The sequence below is a fragment of the Salvelinus fontinalis genome, chromosome 17 (assembly GCF_029448725.1).
Source record: "Salvelinus fontinalis isolate EN_2023a chromosome 17, ASM2944872v1, whole genome shotgun sequence".
Taxonomy (NCBI): domain Eukaryota; kingdom Metazoa; phylum Chordata; class Actinopteri; order Salmoniformes; family Salmonidae; genus Salvelinus; species Salvelinus fontinalis.
The window spans coordinates 38,754,732-38,781,265 of record NC_074681.1 but is presented as its reverse complement, the minus strand read 5'-3'; the positions used below and the strand labels follow the sequence as shown (position 1 = coordinate 38,781,265).

General features: G+C 43.2%; 1 protein-coding gene across 3 annotated transcripts; it reads right to left on the bottom strand.

Moving 5' to 3' along the window:
- On the bottom strand, positions 1-26,402 carry LOC129814321 (dipeptidyl peptidase 9-like). 3 transcript variants are annotated; one of them, XM_055867388.1, is made up of 21 exons: positions 26,254-26,402; positions 23,639-23,729; positions 23,011-23,249; positions 22,730-22,842; positions 19,226-19,399; positions 14,175-14,346; positions 13,932-14,042; positions 13,565-13,693; positions 13,341-13,402; positions 13,094-13,194; positions 11,150-11,327; positions 9,813-9,972; positions 9,411-9,490; positions 8,847-8,999; positions 7,745-7,880; positions 4,856-5,001; positions 4,266-4,412; positions 3,646-3,798; positions 2,385-2,527; positions 1,604-1,715; positions 1-965 (listed from the first exon to the last, which is right to left on the bottom strand). In XM_055867388.1, the coding sequence occupies exons 2-21, from the start codon at positions 23,692-23,694 to the stop codon at positions 873-875; spliced, it is 2,658 nt and encodes an 885-aa protein (XP_055723363.1). In that variant the 5' UTR covers positions 23,695-23,729; positions 26,254-26,402; the 3' UTR covers positions 1-872. The 3 variants fall into 3 exon arrangements, with proteins under 3 accessions (XP_055723363.1, XP_055723364.1, XP_055723365.1); XM_055867389.1 differs by having other exon boundaries at positions 14,175-14,343; XM_055867390.1 differs by lacking the exons at positions 1-965; positions 1,604-1,715; positions 2,385-2,527; ... (6 more) ...; positions 9,813-9,972; positions 11,150-11,327 and having other exon boundaries at positions 13,093-13,194; positions 14,175-14,343.
- Positions 26,403-26,534: the final 132 nt, after the last annotated feature.

The following is a 26,534-nucleotide window of genomic DNA, read 5'->3' as shown; positions in this document are numbered from 1 at the left end:
GAGATTTCATTATACATTTATTCATCGTCATGTATAAATTTTATTCAGGTGGTAAAAAGCTGTTTAAGACTCGGCTGCTCACACTTGCATCGTTATTGCAGTAAAAAAAGAAAATAACAGCATGATCAGAAGTCAGAAGTACTTTGGCAAATATTGTATCTTCAGAAGGCAAGCCGACACCTTGAGCAACGAGGCGAGATTAGAGAAAGGGCGCAAAAATGACTTTATATCAATGGGTGACTTCGTTTGACACTCATTATAAAATAAGAATCCATACAAATATTTTATTTGAACAATACACACTTAAAATAGTTAATGAATGCAAGTAGAGGCAGGGTTTCTTCCTCTAGCCATTACACACCACCTCCAAGGCTTAAACTCACAGTAAGTATTATAGCTATATTCTGTCTGTCTGTATAGATTCCATTTTATGTTTGAGGAACCCCACTCCTACTACGGACTTGAGTGAATAAAATGTAGGAAAAAGAAAAACATTTGGCAAAACAATCATGGTTCCAGAGAAGAGGGAAAACAAGGGAGAGCCTCCAGATAATGTTGTCCTCCTTTCATTCCACGGTGAAACTTGATAACACTGCCTTGGATCACCTTAGGTAACCTAACCATACCCCCCACCCTAGGGGCGAGAGAAAGGAAGAATGGGAGAGAGAGAGAGAGCAAGCAACAGAGAAATAGAGAGGGAGAGAGCAAGCAACAGAGAAAGAGAGAGGGAAAGAGGCGGAGGTATAATTGAGTGAGATCTCCAGTTCACGGTAAATGTGGGGTGGATGGGTGTGGCTGCAGAGTGCGAGGTCTCTATGCCAAGGTTGAGGGGTTATCGGGGGGGGGGGGGGGGGGGGGCGTTCACCCCGGTTTCAGAGGTATTGTTGTAGAAAGTGCAGCAGCATGATCTCATAGTGTTCTCCTGACTCTGGGCAGCGAATACTGTGTCGCTCGTTGGGGTAGACCTGCAAAACAACAGAGGAAAATCAACCACCAATTCCTGCTTCAGTACATACTGCTTCAGTACATACTGTACAGCACATGTGACTCCAGCTACATACAATCTGCAATGTTCTGAAAACGCAATATTCCCTGAAACCCATTCATACCAAGAAGCTGTATAGTAATAAAGAGGCCCAACTTTCTGGTCTGCTGGCTTTCATTTTTAAGTGACAGTTTAGTCATAAATTAAGACGTTGGCTTCATGCTATATAGGCGCATTCCAGTATATGCTTCTGGGCCCCACTTTGACAGCACATAGAAGAGACTGTAGCAGTATTTTCTCTAATTGTGCAACAATGTTAGGGAGGAAATAGTATGGGTAGCGTAGAGATAGTTGATGCAGAGTGTACAGTAGTTACCCAACTGTTGCATTCCAACATCGAGGCCCTACACTGTTTTAAGCAAAGCTGTCTAATTTGACAGCTGCACTGTGTTATTGCACTGTCATTACGTCAACCCAAGTGATTAAGATTATATCCAGCAGAAGCTGCTATGCCTATGGCCCACAGTGACTATACGTTATCCATAACCTGCCTTTTACACTGATTCTAGAAATGTGAAAAAACGCATCAATAAATTGTAGAAAAAGTTCAATACTAGCCTGTAGCTGATATGGCTTCCCAGCACGGATTATTTGTGACACCAGGAAGTTGGTGTGGAAAAAGTGCACATTCTCGTCGAGGAATCCGTGTAAAATCAGCAAGCGGTTTGGCCTGGGAGGACAAGGAGAAGGTTTCAAAGGGATGGAAACGGACATAAAAATAGGTTCAATTATCATGTTGCACCCTTTAAAAAAAATATTATACAATAGTAAGTATATCCTGGGTTTTAAAAATGTATACAGATGTATACAGGGTGTGCAACTTTCACTGGGGACGAGGAGGACATGTGGGGGGGCCACCACATTCTGAAATTGCATTTTTGTCCCCGGCAGTTTTATCATTGGAATGTGATTTAAAAAAAACAATGAGGCAATGGTGTGCTTTAGGACCATGGGACGCCTCCGAGCAGTCGGAGAGGCTGTTTGGAGTGTTTCTCCGACTGGATAAAAAAATAAATGAGTCCCCCACTTCTAAAACCAAAGTTGCGCCCCTGTAGAAATGTCTATGGTGAAACTCAATAACATCCCATTTGTCCTTGAAATTTGAGCCAAGACATTTTTTGCTCAAAACCCATGCCCGTTTTTAACCAACAATGATTAACAAAATGGAAAGTAAAACAGAATTGTGCGATAAATGTTACAATGCCGACATCTGACCGAGGGCCTACCATTATACCCAGACTACAAAAGTGTTATCTACAGTATATATATAGATAGATAAGTAGGCTATTCTTATTTCTTAGATTCGTTCAATTGTAGAGTGCAGTAAACCGGGACTGACTCGCTGGGCAGCTTGTCCACGTGCAGAGCCACGGAGCCTTCCTCGTAGCCCTGCGGATTGTTCTCAGGAGTATCCATGTAGCGCTCCGTGTAGCCCGTGTCGTACGCCATCCACACGGTCACCGGGGCACCCGCTATGGCCACCTGAAAGGAACAACAACATTGCCATTTTTTCCTAATTTATTTTACTTGTTTATTTATTTTCAGTAGGGTCATCACAAAAACTCCCCTAATACAGGTGCCAAGCTTGTAGTGTCATACCCAAGAAGACTTGAGGCTGTAATCGCTGCCAAAGGTGCTTCAACAAAGTACAGAGTAAAGGGTCTGAATACTTATGTAAATGTCATATTTCAGTTTCTTTTTTTTTTTATACATTTGCAAACAAATTTTAAAACCTGTTTTTTTATGTGTCATTATGGGGGTATTGTGTAGATTGATGAAGGGGAAAATATTATTTCATCCATTTTAGAATGGGGCTGTAACGTAACATGTGGAAAAAGTCAAGGGTTTTCTTTGTCATTAAAGGGTAGTGTGTAGATTGATGAAGGGGATTGTTTTTTTTATTTTTTAGAATAGCCTGTCCCGCTATTTCTCCCTCCACAGCCTTCATTGGGAAAGACACAATTAAGACATTGACACATTGAAACAACAAAATGTCACACTTCAGTTTGCGCTAATTTCCAGCATTAGCGGTTAACGCAACACGACAGGTCGAGCAGCGTTTGAGAAGATGGGATGCCTGTGGGAATTTGTTCAGGTGGCATGTAGTGAGTAGTCGCATGTCTAAACTTCTCTTCATTGCCGTTTCATGGTTCAATGAAGCCCGATTTCTGTCAAGCAGTAATGTACATATTGACAAGAGCTTGAATAGGCCCCCTTTTACCCCTGAAGTGGTGGTGAGAGAAATATACTCTTGTTGATCTTCGCCACCGTGATGTGTAGAGCAGTACCACTAAGGACAGGCACCGTGAGCTAAGACTACTGTGAGAACTGCAGTGTGGAATGACGTGTAACCCACAGCGACACCATGAGGACAAACGGGAAAACTACATCTATCCAGAATACCACACTTAAATCAAACCTATCCCATCTATGGTTCAATCTATCCATAATCAATCCAGCCCACTCTGATTTTAAGGAGAAGGAAATAGTCGAGGGAAGGTAATGCAACTCTGTGGAATGAACCTCGGCCCAGTCGAGATCTAGAGATTCTAGTGTTCTGTTGTGTCAGGAGTGGTGCCTTTTACTGTGGCGCGTCTCACCTTGAAGATGTTGGGCCTCTGGATGAGGCCCATGAGGGAGAGGAAGCCGCCGTAGGACCAGCCGTGGATGGCCACGCGACTCAGGTCCACAAAGTTGAACCTCTCCGACACGTACTGCAGCCCCTCCACCTGGTCCTCGATCTCCACCTGGCCCTGGTAACACACACAGAGAGACAGAGAAAGAGAGAGACAGAGAGAGAAGGGCGTTAGTCACACCGATAAATCCACATGCCCAGATGACTTGGGTAGAATGAACATGGTTCTAAAATTCCCCCAAAACGATTCATAGTCTGGATAAAAGATGTGTGAGAGATATGAAGTGCACATCCCAAATAGTCACACCGGCGCTGCCCAATGAATAAATAGTATGAAGTATTATTAATAAATAAAGTAAGCCAGCACAAGGTACACGCTGCACACATGTGCTTTAATGAACATGCACAGCCGGAACAGCCTTGGTTGGCAAGGTGCAAATTTGCCATTGCTGTGTCTAAAGTTGAACACGGGCACCTTCACGCTTAACTACAAAAAGACGGAACCATTTGTATTAAAACCATTTATAAACAAAAAGCAAGATATGGGTTGGAAGGGAAATAGTTGCTTTCGAAAACCAATCCTACCATTTTGTTTTTCAGAGCCCCTTCAAAGTCCAGGCCCCTCTGACAGGAGCCCCTCCCGTCGATGACCACCACAGCGTATCCCAGGGAGGCCAGGGTGTTGAGACGCAGGTATTTCATCCCCTTGAAGGAGTTATTCACCAATTGGACCTGTGGATACAAACAGATACCATTTTCACGCCACTGAGACAAACCTAGCAGAGCCGAGCCGCACTAAGGCCGACCTGATTCCGCATCCATCGTAGATGCTGGAACCATGCTGGAAAAGATCACTCGAAAATAAAATATATCTTAGCAAGCGCAGTGAGGTTTGGATCAGCCCTATCGAGAACACAGGACTTCAGCCCTGTACACGTCTTGCTACTGTATGTGAAAAGCAAGGTGACAGAGCTTGGAATGGCTATTTCCTGGGTTAAACAGGAAAGCATTCACTATTATTGCTAGTTACAAGCAGGTCATAAAGGACCCGTTCCATTTTAGTCCCTGGCTCCTTCCCTAGTTCCTACCTCGTCGGTGCTCACACATATCTGACTGTATTTCTATAAGGAATCAGACATACAAGAAAAATGGTATGTCTGAGAGAAGCCACAAACCTGCGGGCCGCCATAGACAAAGAGGACTGTGGGATGCTTCTTGCCAGGCTGGAGGTTGTGAGGCTTGTACACCATTCCATAGAGCTGGAAGCCCGACTTTCCTGGGAAGTCAAAGATCTCCGGAGATTTGTAGTCTCCTGGGCAACCTGAAATACAGACAGCGAAATAAGTACTGATGACATCAATAATCGACTGACATAAAATTGCCCACCTAGCTTAAAAACTACAATCTGGGATTAGTTTTGCCGCAAAACGACAGCCCTGCTACTTGTTTTAGTATATAGCTGAGAGATGGGGAAATGGATCCACTCTTAAATTCATTAATATATATAAATAACTGAATTGAACATCAAACAGATCTCAGATTGTAGCTTTAATAAATCTGTGGACTTATGGCATCACCACTCCCCTGACACAACGACCAAGCTACTACCCCTTAGCTACCCTAGTGAAAGATTCCGGGTGATGCCACTGCCTTGAAATAATCAACGCTCGGCCTCAACTCTACTCTAAATATTTATATATTGATTGTTTTGTTCCTAAAATACAAAGATAGCTGACCTTCACATTTCCTCTTAATTATGCAACATGTACTACGCACAAAGTATTACTCCAAAATAGACCAATGGGATTATTTAATAAGATCTGGATTTAGCTTGGTTTACCTATGGTGCAAAGGTCACTATGAAACACCCATGACCTCATTGTAATGACGGAGTAAGATATGTTGCTTTAAAGCAATGAAATAGTGGACTATTAGTGAGTCATACAGATTGGGCCACTCAGAAGTGACTAAGTAAAAGGGCAGTCTAAATTCAAAGCATACTAAAAAAAAAATTGCACCATCCCTCCGCACTTCATTGAAGTAATCACAGATCTAACACAACTGGATAGGAGCAACTCAGAACCCCTTGGTGGAGTTTACCCCTGTCCAGTAAGATCAGTGATTGCCTCATGGAACGAAGGAACGATAAGTCTTTAAAAGGGGTAGTCTGCGATTCCTTTAAAAGTCCAAAAATGTATGTAGCAATGACATATACCCATTGATTCTTAAAGAATATACAGTGCATTCTGATTCAGACCCCTTGACTTTTTCCACATTTTGTTACATTACAGCCACATTTGTTCCTCATCAATCTACACAATACCTCATAATGACAAGGTGAAAACAGGTTCAGACATTTTTGCAAATGTATTGAAAATAAAAACGGAAATACTTTATTGACATAAGTATTCAGACCCTTTGCTATGAGACATCAAAATTGAGCTCAGGTACATCCTGTTTCCATTGATCATCTTTGAGATGTTTCTACAACTTGATTGAAGTCCACCTGTGGTAAATTCAATTGAATGGACATGATTTGGAATGGCACACACCTGTCTACATAAGGTCCCACAGTTGACAGTGCATGTCAGAGCAAAAACCAAGCCATGAGGTCAAAGGAATTGTCCGTAGAGCTCCGAGACAGGATTGTGTCAAGGCACAGATCTGGGGAAGGGTACCAAAAATATTCTGCAGCATTGAAGGTCCACCAAAACACAGTGGTCTCCATCATTCTTAAATGGAAGAAGTTAGGAACCACCAAGATTCTTCCTAGAGCTGGCCGCCTGTCTAAACTGAGCAATCTGACAGAGCTCCTCTGTGGAGATTGGATAACCTTCCAGAAGGGCAACCATCTCTCTAGCACTCCTCCAATCAGGCCTTTATGGTAGAGTGGCTAGACGGAAGCCACTCCTCAGTAAAAGGCACATGACAGCCCGCTTGGAGTTTGCCAAAAGGCACTTAAAGGACTCTGACCATGAGAAACAAGATTCTCTGGTCTGATGAAACCAAGATTGAACTCTTTGGCCTGAATGCCAAGCGTCACGTCTGGAAGAAACCTGGCACCATCCCTATGGTGAAGCATGGTGGTGGTAGCATCATGCTGTGGGGATGTTTGTCAGTGGCAGGGACTGGGAGACCAGTCAGGATCGAGGGAAAGATGAACGGAGCAAAGTACAGAGAGATCCTTGCTGAAAACCTACCCCAGAGCGCTCAGGACCTCAGACTGGGGCGAAGGTTCACCAACAGAACAACGACCCTAAGCACACAGCCAAGACAACGCAGGAGCGGCTTTGGGACAAGTCTCAAAGTCCTTGAGTGGCCCAGCCAGAGCCCAGACTTGAACCCGATCGAACATCTCTGGAGAGACCTGAAAATAGCTGTGCAGCAATGCTCCCCATTCAACCTGACAGAGCTTGAGAAGATCTGCAGAGGAGAATGAGATCAACTCCCTAAATACAGGTGTGCCAAGCTTGTAGCGTCATACACAAGAAGACTCGAGGCTGTAATCGCTGCAAAAGGTGCTTCAACAAAGTACTGAGTAGTGGATCTGAATACTTATGTAAATGTGATATTTCCGGGGTTTTTTTTATACATTTGCAAACAAATTTTAAAACCTGTTTTTTCTTTGTCATTATGGGGTAGTGTGTAGATTGATGAAGGGGGGAAAATGATTTAATCCATTTTAGAATAGGGCTGTAACATAACGTGGAAAAAGTCAAGAGGTCTGAATACTTTCCGAATGCACTGTAACATAAATGCATGAGGTATTGGAATGGGGTCTAACCCCTCTCTTCCTAACCTGGTGCTTCCATCATGCTGGCCCAGAACTCAGGATGTTCATTTAAACGTATTGGAATGGGGCCTAACCCCTCTCTTCCTAACCTGGTGCTTCCATCATGCTGGCCCAGAACTCAGGATGTTCATTAAAAAGTATTGGAATGGGGCCTAACCCCTTGTTCCTAACCTGGGGCTTCCATTATGCTGGCCCAGAACTCAGGAAGGAATGATGTTGATTAAAAAGTATTGGAACGAGGCCTAAACCCCTCTCATCCGGTCACCCATACCTGGGGCTTCCATCATGCTGGCCCAGAACTCAGGCACCATGTGGAGAGGGTCTCCCTCTGAGGCGGTCAGCTTGTAGACGTGGACGCAGGGGGGAGTGCTTACGTTACTGTAGTGGCTGACAAACATGTCAAAGTTCTGCCGAGAGAAGAGAGAAAGCGGGATGGGAGAGAGAGAGAGAGTAAAGAATAGCGACAGAGCACGCGGAGAGGGGGGATACAGTGAAAGACAGAAGGAGTGAGAGAAGGAGACAAAAGAGATGAGTAGCAGTGAATGAATCTTCACATTGGAGACAGAACGTCACTGGGCCCTGATTTCAAGCCAGCTTTGCTGCTCATCTTATAAAGTTAGATGCACACCTGAAACAAATCACACAACTGATCTGAGACCAGCAGCTTCAGAACCAACTCCCTGTGTATTTCAACATGGGTCCAGATGCCCACACGACAGGCCACAACCCCACTACACAGCATTGTCTACTCGGCCCAATCTGTTCACGGCCAGGGCAAATCCCTTACATTGTAGCAACATCCATCAATATCCTCTCTATGACACACACAGACACACACATAGAAAGACCAGATGGTTACGCCGTATGACATGGGCAGTTCCACAACGCTCCCTGATGTAACCAGGCTTCTCACAGGGAAGGGATCAGCTGTCCCTCCCTAAGGTTCCTGTGTGGCATGATCTGATGAAGCGTGGGTAGAGGTTGATTAAGTGCAGTGTGCCAGAGGTCAGGGTTGGTACAGTGTTTGTCGGTACTACCTACTGCAGCGATGTTGTTTGGCAAGGTGGCTAGTGAATGCAATGCCAGGCGACAGAGGGCTCTTTTCCACCAAAACCTGTAGCCCGGTTTCAAGAATGCATTTGGCGGTAAGAGTTGTAATTACAGGGGTGCCAGAGGGGGGCTTGGCACACAAACGTTTCCGAATAGCACTGCATGCCAGGCAGCCCATAAGCGCTACAAAATCAAATGCTGAGCTAGCCTACTACTGTTAGGTCACTCCCAAAGAGTAAACGTATACTCCCTACCCTGTATTATAAGGGATAGGGCTAAGGGTAATGCTAACGTTAGCTAAATCATATTTGTCGCGTCCGTACCTTACTTATGGAGCAGCTGTGGGAGAAGCCAGGCTTGGTGAGTCTGACCACGTCGCCCGGGGACTGATAGCTGACCACATAGAGGTGGTGCTCCAGGGGAGTGTCTCTAGTGCCCTGGAAGTACACCAGCTTAGAGGCTTCATTCACCCAGATCTAGAGGGACAGAGGGAGACAGAGAGAAACAGAGTGAAAGAGAGAGAGAGAGAGAGAGAGAGAGAGAGAGAGAGAGAGAGAGAAAGAGATAGCGCGCGATGAGAGAGAGAAAGAGAGAGATAGCACGCGATGAGAGAGAGAGAAAGAGAGAGAATAGAGATAGAGATAGAAAATATAAGAGAGGAGAGAGACAGGAGAGAGAGAGAGAGAGAGAGAGAGAGAGAGAGAGAGAGAGAGAGAGAGAGAGAGAGAGAGAGAGAGAACGGGGTCCAGAGATTTATTTTGACGGCAGAAAGTGCATTATAACCGTACAATAGCGTGGGCACACACACACAAATCCATTATAAACATATCAGATTACAAAAACACAGCGACAGGAAGGGCTTTAATCTGATGAACTGAAGTTACTACCTTGGAGCCATGCCTGGCCAACACCTCCCACTCTCCACTGGTCAGAGTCACCTCCTCCTTGATTGCACATTTAAAGTCTCCTGCAGAGGAGGAAGAGACCATCGAGATTTGAGATCTTTCACTAGCATTACTTGACTGACAGTGCGGCAATCTGACGCCCGGGTGGCGACCGCAGATATTTCGAGGTTACATCCTATTGCCTTCAAGATCTCGCCATTCACTTAAACCACGACACATACAGATCAGGGATTAGCCCGAGGAAGGAAGGACAAAGCCCGAGTCCTGGATCTGTTTGTGCTGTGACATGACGATGACAGCAATGACATTGGCAAGACGGCACAAACGGATCTGAGACTCAAGGCAATTTGACGTTGTTAAAGGTTCTTCATTCTAATGACTCACCCTCTGTATGTGTGTAGTTTCCTGACCATTGGAAGCACCCTGGTCGCAAAGTTGATGTGATTTTGTACAGATGGCTGAAGCCCGTTTTGGATTCATTCACCCATATGAAAGAGAAGTCGTCCTCTGACGTTTGAACGAACGGATAGAAAATATCATGAACCTGGAGGCAACAGAAAATCATAGTTGTTATTCGTTTGTCGTGGCCCAATTCTTCTATGCAAATATACACTGAGTGGACAAAACATTAAGAACACCCGCTCATTCCATGACACAGACTGACCAGGTGAATCCAGGTGAAAGCTATGATCCCTTATTGATGTCACTTGTTAAATCCACTTCAATCAGTGTAGATGAAGGGGAGAAGGTTAAAGGTTAAAGAAGGATTTTTAAGCCTCGAGACAATTGAGAAATGGATTGTGTTTGTGTGACATTCAGAGGGTGAATGGGCAAGACAAAAGATTTAAGTGCTTTTGAACGTGGTATGGTAGTAGCTACCAGGTGTACCGGTTTGAGTGTGTCGAGAACTGCAACGCTGCTGGGTTTTTCACGCTCAACAGTTTCCTGTGTTTATGAAAAATGGTCCACCACCTGAAGGACATCCAGCCAACTTGACACAATTGTGGGAAGCATTGGAGTCAACATGGGCCAGCATCCCTGTGGACCGCTTTCGACACCTTGTAGAGTCCATGCCATGACGAATTGAGACTGTTCTGAGGGCAAAAGGGGGTGTTCCTAATGATTTGTACACTCAGTGTATATGTCAATAGTGAAAGCTATGATAACTCTATCTAACTCTATGTCAATATACACTCTCAATATATAGTGACTGTTTTACATGTAATGTTTAAGTCATTTTAACAGACACTCTTATCCAGAGCGACTTACAGGAGCAATTAGAGTTAAGTGCTTTGCTCAAGGGCACACTGGCAGATTTTTCACCAAGTCTGCTCGGGATTCGAACCATCGACCTTTCGGTTACTGGCCCAAGGCTTTTAACCACTAGGCTACCTGCCAACTGTCAATTCAATAATCAAACTCAATAGGCAAATGTTCCAAGACTAGTTCCCAACAAGCATCAAACCTTTATTTTTGAAAGAGCACGGATAACCAAATCTAGAGTCTTATGATTCATTGTACACATAATACTAACCTCATAATCTGGTAGCTACAATTCTCTCATATAGTACAAACGGGTTAAATTGAGGGGCCCCTCCATTACCAAACCTTATTCATGTTCCATCTTAACAAAATGTTTATTTTCCCTGTTCATGCTCAAAACAATGACTGAGATGTGCCCAGCCTCTTAAGAAGTGCCATCCCCAGAAACTCTATCTCACATTGATCCAGATGTCGGTGGTCTCCTCGTAGACAATGTAAGGGTGGACATCCTCGGGCACGGCCTCCAGGCTCTCTTGTCTCTGGGCCGGGTCGTCTGTGATGGGGATGAAGAGGGCCGGGGGAAGCAGGACCAGCTGGAGCCTCTTCTGACTGCGGTCCAGCAGCACGGCCCAACCACTGAAGAGGGAGACAGAGAGACACTTTACCTCACTGACTGGATCCTATACAGTACACCAGGCAAATATAAATTTGAGCCATGCGTCCTCCGGGATCGAACCCGGGTCTGTAGTGACGCCTCTAGCACTTAGACCACTGCGCCATTCGGGAGCCCCCCCCCCAAAAAAGGTTTCTGAGCAAAAAATAAATATGGAACTGGGAACTAAGGGGCCTAGTCCAAACCATGAAAATCAGTCCCAGATCATTATTCCTCCTCCACCAAACTTTACACTATTGGGGAAGCTAGAGTTCTCGTCCGTCCGTCGGACTGACAGATGGTGAAGCATCAGTCATCACTCCAGAGAACGCGTTTCCACTGCTCCAGAGTCCAATGGTGGCAAGCTTTACACCACTCCAGCCAACGCTTGGCATTGTGCATGGTGATCTTAGGCTTACGTGCGGCTGCTTGGCCATGGAAACCCATTTCATGAAGCTCCAGACGAACAGTTCTTGTGCTGACGTTGCTTCCAGAAGCAGTTTGAAACTCGGTAGTGAGTGTTGTAACCGAGGACTGATGATTTTTATGCTCTACGCGCTTCAGCACTTGGCGGTCTCATTCTGTGAGCTTGTGTGGCCTACCACTTACGGCTGAGCCGTTGTTGCTCCTAGACGTTGACCGGGGCAGCTCTAGCAGGGCAGAAATTTGACGAACTGTCTTGTTGGAAAGGTGGCACCCTATGACGGTGCCACGTTGAAAGCCACTGAGCTCTTCATTAAGGCCATTCTACTCCCAGTGTTTGTCTATGGAGATTGCATGGCTGTGTGCTCAATTATATACACCTGCCAGCAACAGGTGTGGCTGAACTAGCCAAATCCACTAATTTGAAGGGGTGTCCACATACTTTAGCTTATATAGTGTATATGTCTACTGGAACAATGCGGTCATATCCTGCACAATAGTAACGGTAGTAGACACCTCCATTAGCACAGCTGATTGATGGAGAGAAAAATAATGACATATTCACATGAAATGTCTTTCAATCGCCAAATTTCTTTCATGATACATCATGTACAAATATAGTGTATATTTATTTATTTTTATTAAATGTTTTATTGTTGGACATAAAAGACTTTAAAAACACCAGCAAATAAGATCAAAGTTATTTCAATTTTGGAAATCTGTTCCAAAGTATTCCCATGCATAATAGAGGGGAAAAAAACATTAGGAACACCTTCCTAATATTGAGTTGCACCCCCTTTTGCCCTCAGAACAACCTCAGTTCGTCAGGGCATGGACAAGGTGTTGAAAGTGCGCCACAAGTATGCTGGCTCCAATGCTTCCCACAGTTTTGTCAAGTTGACTGGATGTCCTTTGGGTGGTGGACCATTCTTGATACACCCCAGGAAACTGTTGAGCGTGAAAAACCCAGCAGTGTTGCATTTCTTGACGCACTCAAACATTATATCTGTTTGGGCTTCTTGCGGTCAAATTTGCAGTCTACAAATTATTTGTAATTATGTTCCGGCCCCCTGACCATCCGCTCAAGAAGATATCGTCCCGCGGCTGGATCTGGTTGATGATCCCTGGTGTACAGGCATGTGTTTGAGCTCAACACTAACACAACTGATTAAACTAATCAACTAACACATACACAACCATAGCAGCTTTCTTCCCGTTGGGAATCAGTTGTACATCCCCCATCTCTAACCAATATAAGCCAACAAAGAAACAGAGAGAGGTCAAGACTAATGCGTTCCCTGGGGAAACATTTTGCCGTAACACTCACTATTTGCCGTCACTCGTCCATCCTGCCCGGGCGATGTACTCCGCCCCGGGGAATAGAGTGGTGAAGGGGAGAACCAGCTCCTTGTCTTGGATGCTCATGATCTGGAGACAGACAGGGACAGACGGACGGAGAGACATACGGAGAGACGGACGGAGAGACGTAATTAGTCTGCTCATGAAAACAATGCAGGGAGCAGAGAGAGAAATAAGAGAATGAAAGAGAGAGAAGTTGAAAGTAGGCAACTTACTTTGCCTTGGTTGTTAGTCTTTATCTCTGACAGTTTGAGGGTGGTTTGTGGATTTTTACTGCCTAGAAAAATAGAAACATTCAGATTATAGATCGAGAGAAAAGAAAACTCAGGAGCTCTACTCTTGAAATGATTTGATTAGGTCATTACTAACGTGTGTTACTACATACACATAATGTACAATCCTACATCAGTAGGCCTCAACCTGCGCCGGGGGGGCTCACCTGTGCGGGGGTATCTGTAGGCATCGGCCTTCCGCTCCTCCAGGGCTGGAGAGGGAACATGAATGATCTCTACCTCCGTCTCATCCACCTCTTCATACAGCAGATGCAGGGTTTTCCCCCCATCTGAGTCTAACAGAAGGGAAAAGCAGGCTGGAAATGCATACAGATACAGCTGGTGTTTATATGACAGACATCTTCATGATGACAGTGTCTGGGGAAGGTTGAAGCCTGTACAATGTTCATCAAAGCATCACTGATTGACTGAATGACAAGACTACTTGATTACAGAAGAGCCCAATTTCTCTCGCATGAAAGTGAGTAGTGCTCTACTCGTATGGAAAGAGTGATAGATGGTGACCCTACTCACCCTCTACGGCAGATGGACTCCACCAGTAGCCAGTGAAGCGATCAAACTCCTCCTGGATCACAAACGTGGCCACGCCCGCAGACTTGGGGTCCTCCTTCACATTATCCAGACCTGACCCAGGGAGAGGGGATTCATTCATTTGATTAAATCTATTCAGTGTCAGCAGCATGGCATAGAAAACGTTTACAATTCCATACGACTACAGTACAACAAACATCCAAAAGTTGCTGACCCCCCCCTGACCTTTGTGACAGAAGGTGAGTCTCCTCTCCTCCCCAGACTTGATGTTAGCCAGCCACAGGTCGTTGTTGTTGATGAATGCAATGAAGTTGGGCTCTCCTGGGGAGATCTTGGGGTCCATGCGGGTCCCTGAGCACTGTGTCTTAATCTCCACCGGCTTCATGGGGGCAGACTGCTTTTTAACCAGGAAACACACTGTCAGTGTACAGGGTCGTATTCATTAGGCACCAAACGGCACAAAACAGACTGAAACAGGAAGACCTAGACTTGTCCAACACAACGGCTTGTTTTCGTTTTCCATTGAAAACCTTTTTTCCGTTGTTCTACAATGTGCACTAATGAATACAACCCTGAAGACAACCATATATACAGCGACAGTCATTCATTGCAGTGGCGTTGGGTGCTGTGCAGTTCGTAACACTAATGATTATCTCAACTACAGGATTTTTTCATTCCACTTAATGACGCAGATATCAAATCCCAGGATGGTCATAATTGAACCACAACAGGGAATAATCAAAGACTGCTTGCAATGATAGGTTCGGTCTTCGACAGATATTTTGACAAGTGTGAACACCGAGGCAGGCCATGTATAGAAAACAACATAACGGTAGGCATGGTGTCAAATCGAGCCCATTTAGCCAACCTATTCTCTAGAATGTATAACCTAACCACAACCTGAGAGAACTAAGGGAAGAAGTGAGTGTAAAGCTCTAGAAAACACTATTAAAACAGTTATACTGGCGCACTTACAGTGCCTGGTAAAAGTAATCAGACCCCTTGGATTTCTACACATTACATTGTGTTACAAAGTGGGGTGAAAATGTAATTGTCTTTTTTTTTTGCCGACAATCTACACAAAACACTCTAATGTCAAAGTGGAAGATTTCTTTTGAAAGATATATTTAATAAAGGAATAACTAAAATATAGTTGTTGCTTAACCTTTGCTTAGGCAAGCCTAAATTAGTTCAGGGATAACATTTGGCATAATAAATCACATAATAATATTAGGGGTTGACTACACCTTCCTCTGTCCCCCATACATAGAACTATCTATCTGTAAGGTCCCACAGTCAAGTACTCAATATCAAGCAAAGAACTACAAAAAACAACAAAGACCAGGGAGCTTTCCTTCATAAAGAAGGACAGTGGTTGGTAGATGGGTAACAATAACAAATCAGATATTGAATATCTCCTTAAGCATGGTCAAGATAATAATTATGCTGTGGATTATGTATTAAACCACCCAGAAACATCAAAGATACAGTCATCCTTCTGGACTGAGCTGCAGGACCAGAATGAAACTACTCAGGGATGTTACCATGAAGCCACAGGTGACTTTAAAATAGCTACCAAGTTCAATAGCTGTGATGGGAGAAAACTGAGGATGGATCAACACCATTGTAGTGACTCCAAAATAATTACCTAAATGAGAGAGTGAAAAGATGAATACAATTATGCAGAATAAAAATATTTCAAAAACATGCATCAACCCACTAAAGTAATACTGCAACAAAAACACAGCAAAGGAATACACTTTTTGGCCTAAATGCAAAGCCTTATGTTTGGGGAAAATCCAACACAACACATCACTGAGTAACTGTCTCCTTAATTTCAAGCATGGTGGTGGCTGCATCATGGTATGGGTATGCTTGATATTGGCAAATACTGGGGAGTTTTTCAGGATAAAATAAACGAGATGGAGCTAAGCGCAGGCAAAATCCTAGAGGAAAACCTGTTTTAGTCTGCTTTACACCATATACTGGAAGAGGAATTCACCTTTCAGCAGGACAATAACTTACAACACAAGGCCAAATCTACACTGGAGTTGCATACCAAGAAAGACAGTGAATGTTCCTGCCGTTTTGACTTAAATCTGCTTGAAAATCTATGGCAAGACTTGAAAATGGATGTCGAGCCATGATCCCCAACATCTTGACAGAGCTTGAAGAAGTTTTTAAATAATAGAAAAATGGGCAAATATTGCACAATCCAGGTGTAATCAATCCCAAATGTGTTTTCTTAAAGTTTGAATTTTACTTCCACTTTGACAGAGTATTTTGTGATAGATTGTTTACAAAGAAATGACAAATCAATTCAATCAATTTGAATCCTCGAGGGGGTTTGAATACTTATGCAAAGACCTTCCATACCAAGACGTTTTTCTGCCAACTTTACCAAGCCGGCAACTTTTTGCCACCTTTTCTTTATATCTGAAAGGTATTGCCGGCAACAAAGCCTGTACTTTTATTTCCAACAACCGACCTAATCAGGATTGCTGTAATGTATTTAAAAGTCCCCCCAACTTACCATCTTTCGCACGCATTAAATCATTAACATTATATTGTTGTCCAACATTAAACTTGTCCTTGTCAAGTTTGGGGCGACAGGTAGTCCAACGCTCTAATGGTTAGAGCGTTGGACTAGTAACTGAAAGGTCGCAGGTTCGAATCCCCGAACTGACAAGGTACACAAAAAAAAAAACTGTCATTCTGCCCCTGAACAAGGTAGTTAACCCAATAGGCCGTCATTGAAAATAAGAATTTGTTCTTAACCTAGCCTAGTTAAATAAAAATTATAATTTAAATAAAATTTAAAATCACAGCTTCACAGAAATCATTTTAATGCATTCTTCATTCGTTCTGTCCTTGTGCGGTAATGCTTTGGCATTTAGCACGGGGGAATGCACACTGCCATTTCATAATTTTTATTGACTTTGACAGGTAAATATTTAAAGGCCCTTATAATTAGTTAATAAATGATAGAAATGTGTGCATATTAACCTAACTTAAACAACAAATCGCTATCTTTGTCTACAGACAAAATAAACATTGGGGCGTTTGAAATAAGAGAAAGCGCACAATGATATGATCACATGCAAAGTGGATCAAAAAAGCAACTTTCTGAAATCACCTTACAGAAGTCAGAATGTTTTAAACATTTGTTATATGACAGCGGTTCCACACGTTAGTGACACTCAAGTTGTGTGGGAAAATATGATTTATTCTGTTATATTCCATTATATTAATTCTTACAATAAAATATGTGTGTTGATTGATCAGGGCATGGGAATGTAAGCTAAGTATGTCTCTTGAATGAACAAAATTAAATAATACATTTGCACAGACCAGTAATATAATTAAACTCAAAATATACTATTCTATTTTTTGAAAATAAATTGTATTAGTTGTATGTTTCTTAGTACCTACATAACCAAATTAATAATGGATTTCTTTGTCTAGCCAGCTCATATATAGTTGAAGTCAGCAGTTTACATACACTTAGGTTGGAGTCATTAAAACAAATTTTTCAACCACTCCACAAATTTCTTGTTAACAAACTATAGTTGACAAGTCGGTTAGGACATCTACTTTCCAACAATTGTTTACAGACAGATTATTTCACTGAATCACAATTCCAGTAGGTCAGAAGTTTACATACACTAAGTTGACTGTGGCTTTAAACAGCTTGGAAAATTCCAGAAAATGATGTCTTGTCTTTAAAAGCTTCTGATAGGCTAATTGACTTAATTTGAGTCAATTGGAGGTGTATCTGTGGATGCATTTCAAGGCCTTCGTGGGAAAATCAAAAGAAATCAGCCAAGACCTCAGAGAAAAAATTGTAGACCTCCACAAGTCTGGTTCATCCTTGGGAGCAATTTCCAAATGCCTGAAGGTACCACGTTCATCTGTACAAACAATAGCACGCAAGTATAAACACCATGGGACCACACAGCCATCATACCGCTCAGGAAGGAGAAGCGTTCTGTCTCCTAGAGATGAACGTACTTTGATGCGAAAAGTGAAAATCAATCACAGAACAACAGCAAAGGACCTTGTGAAGATGCTGGAGGAAACAGGTACAAAAATATCTATATCCACAGTAAAACGAGTCCTATATCGACAAAACCAGAAAGGCTGCTCAGCAAGGAAGAAGCCACTGCTCTAAAACCGCCATAAAAAAGCCAGACTACGGTTTGCAACTGCACATGGGGACAAAGATCGTACTTTTTGGAGAAATGTCCTCTGGTCTGATGAAATACAAATTGGAACCGTTTGGCCATAATGACCATTGTTAGGTTTGGAGGAAAAAGAGGGAGGCTTGCAAGCCGAAGAACACCATCCCAACCGTGAAGCACGGGGGTGGCAGCATCATGTTGTGGGGGTGATTTGCTGCAGGAGGGACTGGTGTACTTCACAAAATAGATGGCATCATGAGGCAGGAAAAGTATGTGGATATATTGAAGCAACATCTCAAGACATCAGTCAGGAAGTTAAAGCTTGGTCGCAAATGGGTCTTCCAAATGGGCAATGACCCCAAGCATACTTCCAAAGTTGTGGCAAAATGGCTTAAGGACAACAAAGTCAAGGTATTGGAATGGCCATCCCAAAGCCCTGGCCTCAATCCTATTGAAAATTTGTGGGCAGAACTGAAAAAGCGTGTGCGAGCAAGGAGGCCTACAAACCTGACTCAGTTACACAAGCTCTGTCAGTAGGAATGGGCCAAAATTCACCCAACTTATTGTGGGAAGCATGTGGAAGGCTACCCAAAACTTTTGACCCAAGTTAAACAATTTAAAGGCAATGCTACCAATTACCAATACTAATTGAGTGTTTGTAAACTTCTGACACACTGGAAATGTGATGAAAGAAACAAAAGCTGAAATAATTCTCTCTACTATTATTCTGACATTTAACATTCTTAAAATGAAGTGGTGATCCTAACTGACCTAAGACAGGGAATGTTTACTCAGATTAAATGTCAGGAATTGTGAAAAACTGAGTTTAAATGTATTTGGCTAAGGTGTATGTACATTTCTGACTTCAACTGTAAGTACCAGAACATATCTGACAACCTTTTGAGTTGCCAACTTTTTATTCACCATACAATGGCTATGATGGCTATGGCAAGCTGCTAACTTACTGTTGTGACTGTGAAGAAATGAAAGCAGTGGATGGTCTAAATTTAAACAGAGGAATTTAGAACCGCTGATGTAGAAAGGGCTTTATAAATACACTTGATTGATGATGAAGGGGGGGGGGGTAAAACTCACAATGAAGCCGTTGTTGCCACCGTCCTGACAATAGAAGAGGCTGTTGCTGGCCTGGAAGAGGAACAGGCCGGTCTGGGCGTGGTAGTCGTAGGAGGTAATCCCAAACGCTCCCAGACGCTTTCGCTCCCTAAGCAGCTCCTCCTCTCGGGAATAGGCCCCCTGGTGCGGGGTGGCCTGGAAGTGTTGGAAAGAGGGAAAAGTCATTTGTATGCGTGTTTGTGTTTGTGTATGTATGTATCCCACAACTGTTGCTTGTGAGTAAAGATGTTAGGGACAATATAGGATGGATCACAATAATTGTTTGCTAAAATAATAATTGCTTGCCAAAAATGTCATGTTCGTAATGGCAATCCTGGTTAGAGGAAACAATCATGAACTGCCTACATTATTACAAATATTATTTGTTAATTATGGAAACTAAGATAAGCAGGATGTTTTATATATACACACACATACACACAGTGCATTCAGAAAGTATTCAGACCCCTTGACTTTTTCCACATTTTGTTACGTTCCGGCTTTATTCTAAAATGTATTAAATATGTTTCTCATCAATCTACACACAATACCAGATAATGACGAAGTGAAAACAGGTTTTAAGACATTTTTGCGAATGTATAAAAAACAAATATTTAAAAAATACCTTATTTATATAAGTATTCAGAAACCTTTGCTATGAGAATCAAAATTGAGCTGAGGTGCATCCTGTTTCCATTCCATTGATCATCCTTGAGATGTGTCTACAACTTGATTGGAGTCCACCTGTGGTAAATTCAATTGATTGGTCATGATTTGGAAAGGCACACACCTGTCTGTCGATATAAGGTTCCACAGTTGACAGTGCATGTCAGAGCATACACCAAGACATGAGGTCGAAGGAATTGTCCCTAGAGCTCCGAGACAGGATTGTGTCGAGGCACAGTGGGGAAGGGTACCAAAACATTTCTGATGAAATCAAGATTGAACACTTTAGCCTGAATGCAAAGTGTCATGTCTGGAGGAAACCTGGCACCATCCCTACGGTGAAGCACGGTGTTGGCAGCATGTTCCCCCACCTGTGGACGTTGGGCCCTCATACCACCCTCATGGAGTCTGTTTCTGACCGTTTGAGCAGACACATGCACATTTGTTGCCTGCTGGAGGTCATTTTGCAGGGCTAGGGCAGTGCTACTCCTTGCACAAAGGCGGAGGTAGCGGTCCTGCTGCTGGGTTGTTGCCCTCCCAAGGCCTCCTCCACGTCTCCTGATGTACTGGCCTGTCTCCTGGTAGCGCATCCATGCTCTGGACACTACGCTGACAGACACAGCAAACCTTCTTGCCACAGCTCGCATTGATGTGCCATCCTGGATGAGCTGCACTACCTGAGCCACTTGTGTGGGTTGTAGACCCCGTCTCATGCTACCACTAGAGTGAAAGCACCGCCAGCATTCAAAAGTGACCAAAACATCAGCCAGGAAGCATAGGAACTGAGAAGTGGTCTGTGGTCACCACCTGCAGAACCACTCCTTTATTGGGGGTATCTTGCTAATTGCCTATAATTTCCACCTTTTGTCTATTCCATTTGCACAACAGCATGTGAAATTTATTGTCAATCAGTGTTGCTTCCTAAGTGGACAGTTTGATTTCACAGAAGTGTGATTGACTTGGAGTTACATTGTGTTGTTTAAGTGTTCCCTTTATTTTTTTGAGCAGTGTATATACACACATACTTCAGTCACCAGCTGGAGGAAGACGACACAACAGCACACTTCTCAGGGGATAGGTACTCAGTGTAAAGCCAATTATTACACAGCTGGGCCCCCTAATTGCTTTGTGTCTTCCTCTATATAGGTGTGCCAGGGTAGGAGTTGGAGAGGATTGGGAATAGAGACGGGGACCTGGGAGGACGTCGGTTTTTCCTACCTCAGAGAAAGCTTATGTGACTGGGCACCTTGTCTCTCTGTTATCCAAGGCAGGCTTTAGGTAGAGAGAAGTGTTCCTCCTGTAACTGTTATGTGTAGACGATAGTCTAAGACAGGTAGAGAGAAGTGTTCCTCCTGTAACTGTTACGTGTAGACGATAGTCTAAGACAGGTAGAGAGAAGTGTTCCTCCTGTAACTTATGTGTAGACGATAGTCTAAGACAGGTAGAGAGAAGTGTTCCTCCAGTAACTGTTATGTGTAGACGATAGTCTAAGACAGGTAGAGAGAAGTGTTCCTCCTGTAACTGTTACGTGTAGACGATAGTCTAAGACAGATAGAGAGAAGTGTTCCTCCTGTAACTGTTATGTGTAGACAATATCTAAGACAGGTAGAGAGAAGTGTTCCTCCTGTAACTGTTATGTGTAGACGATAGTCTAAGACAGGTAGAGAGAAGTGTTCCTCCTGTAACTGTTACGTGTAGACGATAGTCTAAGACAGGTAGAGAGAAGTGTTCCTCCTATCTAAGACAGGAGTAGCCGATTGGTGTTTTTCTTTCTATTTTTGGCCACAGCCTTTTGGTCAACGGCTTCGTTTATGTGTTTTGTTACCCTGGTGTTTCAGCATTAGAAGTTCCCTGTACTGGAGTTATCTTGTCGGGCGAAAGACCCGTTTAGTAAACGATACAAAAAAAAAGTAACCAAAATCACTGCCTCTCGTCTGTTCATTTTATGCCTCCCTCCTGTGTTAGGGTGCTTCGTACAAGCTGATCCATTCAAAACTGTTGGAGAATACAGGCACTTTGAGGCAAGACCACAACCGTTCCCCTTTCCGGTGGCTGTGACCACATAATAGATGTACCCTAAAACCAATATTAAATTGACAATAGTCTGATAGGTGACAATATGAAATGTCAAATTGTGAATGACAAGTCTAACGAACAGTGCAGCGTTTGTAGGCTCATTGACGCAGAAGCAGGGAATGGAGCAAATGCTTATTCTTACCAACAAGTGACTTTTTGAAATCCTCCTAATGAGACGCATGCAAGAGAGCACGGGCCACAGACTATACGGCACGGGATTGACTAGTTAGATTTGCGGATTTAATTGATCAACCGCGGCGCTATCCATGGTGCTGAATCTCCGCTTTTTGCTGCTATTGCGTATCTGTTTATTTAGCGCAGAATCGGATATGCCACAATAAGTAGGTAGGCTAAAACAAACGTCATTTTCAGTAGGCTGTAATAACCTCATCATTACCAGTTGGCAAACAGTGCTTCATAGGCCCACATTAAAACTAGGCTACATCAACGAAATAGCCTAGTGTGGTGACAGAGAACTTTGAGTTGATTCAATTGCAGCAAATACCACAAGAAACCGGTGTTCCTCTGTATATTTACCAATTTACAGTGGTATAATCATGTCAGATTTTCTGGGTGGTGGTATTATACGCTTTAGACATTTCCGATTTGAACGGAAATACCAGGATGCACAGGAGGGCTTTACATTTTCTCTGGAAGGAAAAAGTGTTGATTTTGGGATAATATTCAGCCCTAGTTTGGATGTCATTAGGTTTCAGTGGAACAAATTAGATAAGTGATATTCACCTGGAAGTGATCCAGCATCTGTTTCCACGACAACACCAAGAGGGCCTCTTTCCGGATCTTCTTGGGGATTTCTGAGTAGAGCAGTGAGTTCTCTCTACTTCCGTAAGACATCCCTGGTAGAGAGATGCATTGGAATTGAAAACGAGTTAGGTGACCAAGGTACAACTTGCAACACGGTGCAGTTAATTGTAAAAACATAAGCGTAACATAAGCGTAACTCAATGAACCACTGATTGAGCAATAGCGTGACGATCTTCAGTGGCGGGTGGTTTAAGCCTCACCGAGGTAGTACAGTCGATGGGAGTGGGGGCCTGACTCATCGTTTTTCTGCACAAACTGGAAGTCATGGGGCGCTTTGTTGGCGATCATTCCCGAGTACTTCCTGCTGCTGTGGATGATGTCACGCAGGCCATCCCACGAGTGCTTCTCCACGTAGAACTGAGACGGGATGTCCTCCATCTCCACCACCTCTGTGCTGTCTGTTAGCCCGTCCACCGCCGTCATATTCACTTCTAAAGAACTGAGAGGGGGGGGGAGAAACAACCCAGAGACAACCCACTGGTTATTTACATGCTCACAAACAAATGGCACTTGCATCTGGTATGGAAACGCACACAGACAGAGACTCACAAATGTATCGGCCTACACAATGGGTTACCTAGCACAGCGTTTCTCAACCCTGGTCCTCCAGTACCCCCAACAGTTTCGTTGTAGCCCTTGACAAACACCTCATTCAACTCATTGAGGGCTTGATGATTAGTTGACAAGATGAATCTGGTGTGCTTGTCCAGGGTAACAATAGAATGTGTACGGTTGGGGGGGGGGGTACTGGAGGACCAGGGTTTGGAAAAAATACTGATCTAGCACTGCTATTCGCACAGGTCATTTGAACACACAAGGACACCATACCTTTTCCAGTAACCTTCTGTTTTGTTCCCACGTTTCACTTTCTTCACTCTGTGCATTCACCGGCCAACCAGCCTCAACCAGACTCTGCAACCTAAAGATAAACATTCAAATTAAAAGGGGGAAATCAGTCTTATAGACATTGAGCAACACCTACCTATAGAATAGCTCTCCCTCATTCTAAATCCATGTGTCATAATCAATGTGACAATCCGGCATGCAGTAAAGGTTTGGTATATCGGGAGTGGTAGAAGGTAGCAGCGGCATAAGGAATGTCCCACATTCCATTGCTCGTATAGTTGGTTGTTACAGGAATACATCACACTTTAGCTAACATACTGTATAGTGAAAGTAAAAACAAAGTCAATCAGAAAGTTAACAAAAATAGCTTTACTTGGCTCATCGCCAAAAGCGGGTAAAATTATATATATATTTTTTTTAAGTATGAATTTCAGCACCCCGCGGAAGGACTGCATTTCTACAGGAACAAGCACACAGGTATGTTTTCCAGAATTTCTATTTTTTACAAGTATCGACTGATTGTGACTCAATGTTGTGCCAGAAACCAGTTATCAATACTCAACTCCTCCTCGATATAAGAGAACAAAGATGAGCGCTCCTCGGCTATACTGCCGTGAGAATGATAAGCGCAACATCGTTCACGAATTGCAGCACTCCAGCGATTCGTTCTCGAGTAAAGTTTGTTGAGCAGACGCTGTGTCCATCATAGTATTCGATAATCAATTAATTGCATTCATTCTTGCACCATACGATCATTTATCACTTGTTAACTTTTATTTTTCTACTCTATGATGCCTGCGGCATGATCTATTTTGCCTATGTGCATAGGCCTACATATGAAAATTGTTGGTCGGAGCACGTATCTTGGGTCACCGGAGGAGCGCTTATTAATCCTGATATAGAATTCATTGCGTCCAGCAGCTCAAACGAACCGCTAAAATGAACGAGTCACTCAGGAAAAACTCACCATGACTCTTGAGTCAGTAAAAAGAGTGGTTCAAAAAGAACGAATTGTTCGCAAACTGCACATGACCCATTTTGAGACAAATGGTAGCAAGTGTGGCCCCAATGTGTGCATAGGGGCTATCAGAATTGACATGGGCCTTGACATTTGACTCCATTTCCCACTGGGTACAAACTGATTGAATCAACGTTGTTTCCACGTCATTTTAATGAAATTACGTTGAACCAACGTGGAATAGATGTTGAATTGAAGGCTTTTCCTAGTGGGTTGTATTGATGGGATTTCAGAGTACTTGCTATTCATCTATCATTCCCTTTCAGATGATGTAAAAGAGAAAACATTCAGGTACTGGATGTGAAGGGAATCTGAACACCAATCGCTATAGAATGCTCGGTGTCAATTACTCAAACGAGGTCCAGAAGGAGCTGATGGGTGTGTAAACAATATGACAATTGCTCAAAATAGCCATCGGGTAAATTAGGGTATAGATGCAAATTGGTCCTAGATCCGCAAGGGAAAATCAAGGGGAAAGGAAAATATGGGCAGGCTCGTGGAGTTGGATTAGGAATGGGTAGACCTAAACTGCACCTTACAGAAGAGGTACAAAGAAGTATCACTTTTGCATTTGGAAAGCAGGAAGTGATAGCTGACAAGCTGTTGTCATCCACACATCGCCTGTCTTGGAGCCTCATATTTGGAGCATAGACCATGTACACGGAGTATGCTAAACATTAGGAACACCTGCAGGGCCTAGACTCTACAAGGTGTTGAAAGCATTCCACAGGGATGCTGGCCCATATTGACTCCAATGCTTCCCACAGTTGTGTCAAGTTGTCTTTAAGTCCTTTGGGCAGTGGACCATTCTTGATACACAGGAAACTGTTGAGTGAAAAACCCAGCAGCGTTGCAGAACTTGACACAAACTGGTGCACCCGGCAACTACTACCATACCATGTCCAAAGGCACTTATATATTTTCTTGCCCATTCACCCTCTGAATGGCACACATACAAAATCTATGTCTCAAGACTTAAAAATCCTTCATGAACCTGTCTCTTCCCCTTCATCTACACTGTCTGTGATGGAAAGAGCAGGTGTTCTTTTGTATACTCATTTGTATATAAATGGAGTGATGACTACAAAAATCTGAGTCACTGTAATTTCCTCTCCCGTTCATAACCCTTTGTTAAAGGAGATTCAAGATTTGAACTCAAATGTCTACCATTCTAAATATCAGATAGGTTTGGTAGCTAAAATGGGGAGAGGAAAACAGGGAGGGGGAAATAATTGAATGACCAGCACGACATAGCCTAGTTAGAAGCTATCTTTGTTCTCATCAAGGGCCGAGGTCACACAAAAACTAACTGTTTACTGTTGCTAGCTATAGTACAAGTTGGCAACAATCTCGTGATTAGTTACATTGTATATCTAATAGGACGTACGTGTTACAGCAAAACCGCAAGCTAGCTAGCTACATAATACCGCAACGTTTCCTAGCTAGGCAGGAAACATTGTAACATGACAGCTCTCTCATGACAGTTCTCGGGTTTACCAGCTATGAGTTAGCTGGTTCCATAGCAAGCCTGTCACTCTACATCCTCCTGTCGGAAACGAGTTTAGAAGCGAATACTTACCAATCCGGCTACTACTTATTTCCCCAACTATCCTTGGCTTTATTAGCTAGCTATTAAAAAACAAATATTACTAGTGCTAAAGGTTGCGTCCATGGCCCAGAATGTGTAATAAAGTGAATAGCGTCTCGTCAGCAACACTAAAGAAGTACTTCCGGGTTACGGAAATTCGAAAATGTTAAAAATAAAAGTCCCCATGTAAAAGTAGAATAACCTGAATAAGTGTCAATAAATTGTATTTTTTCATGATATATGAAAAAGAATTGTCTCAACATTAACAATGA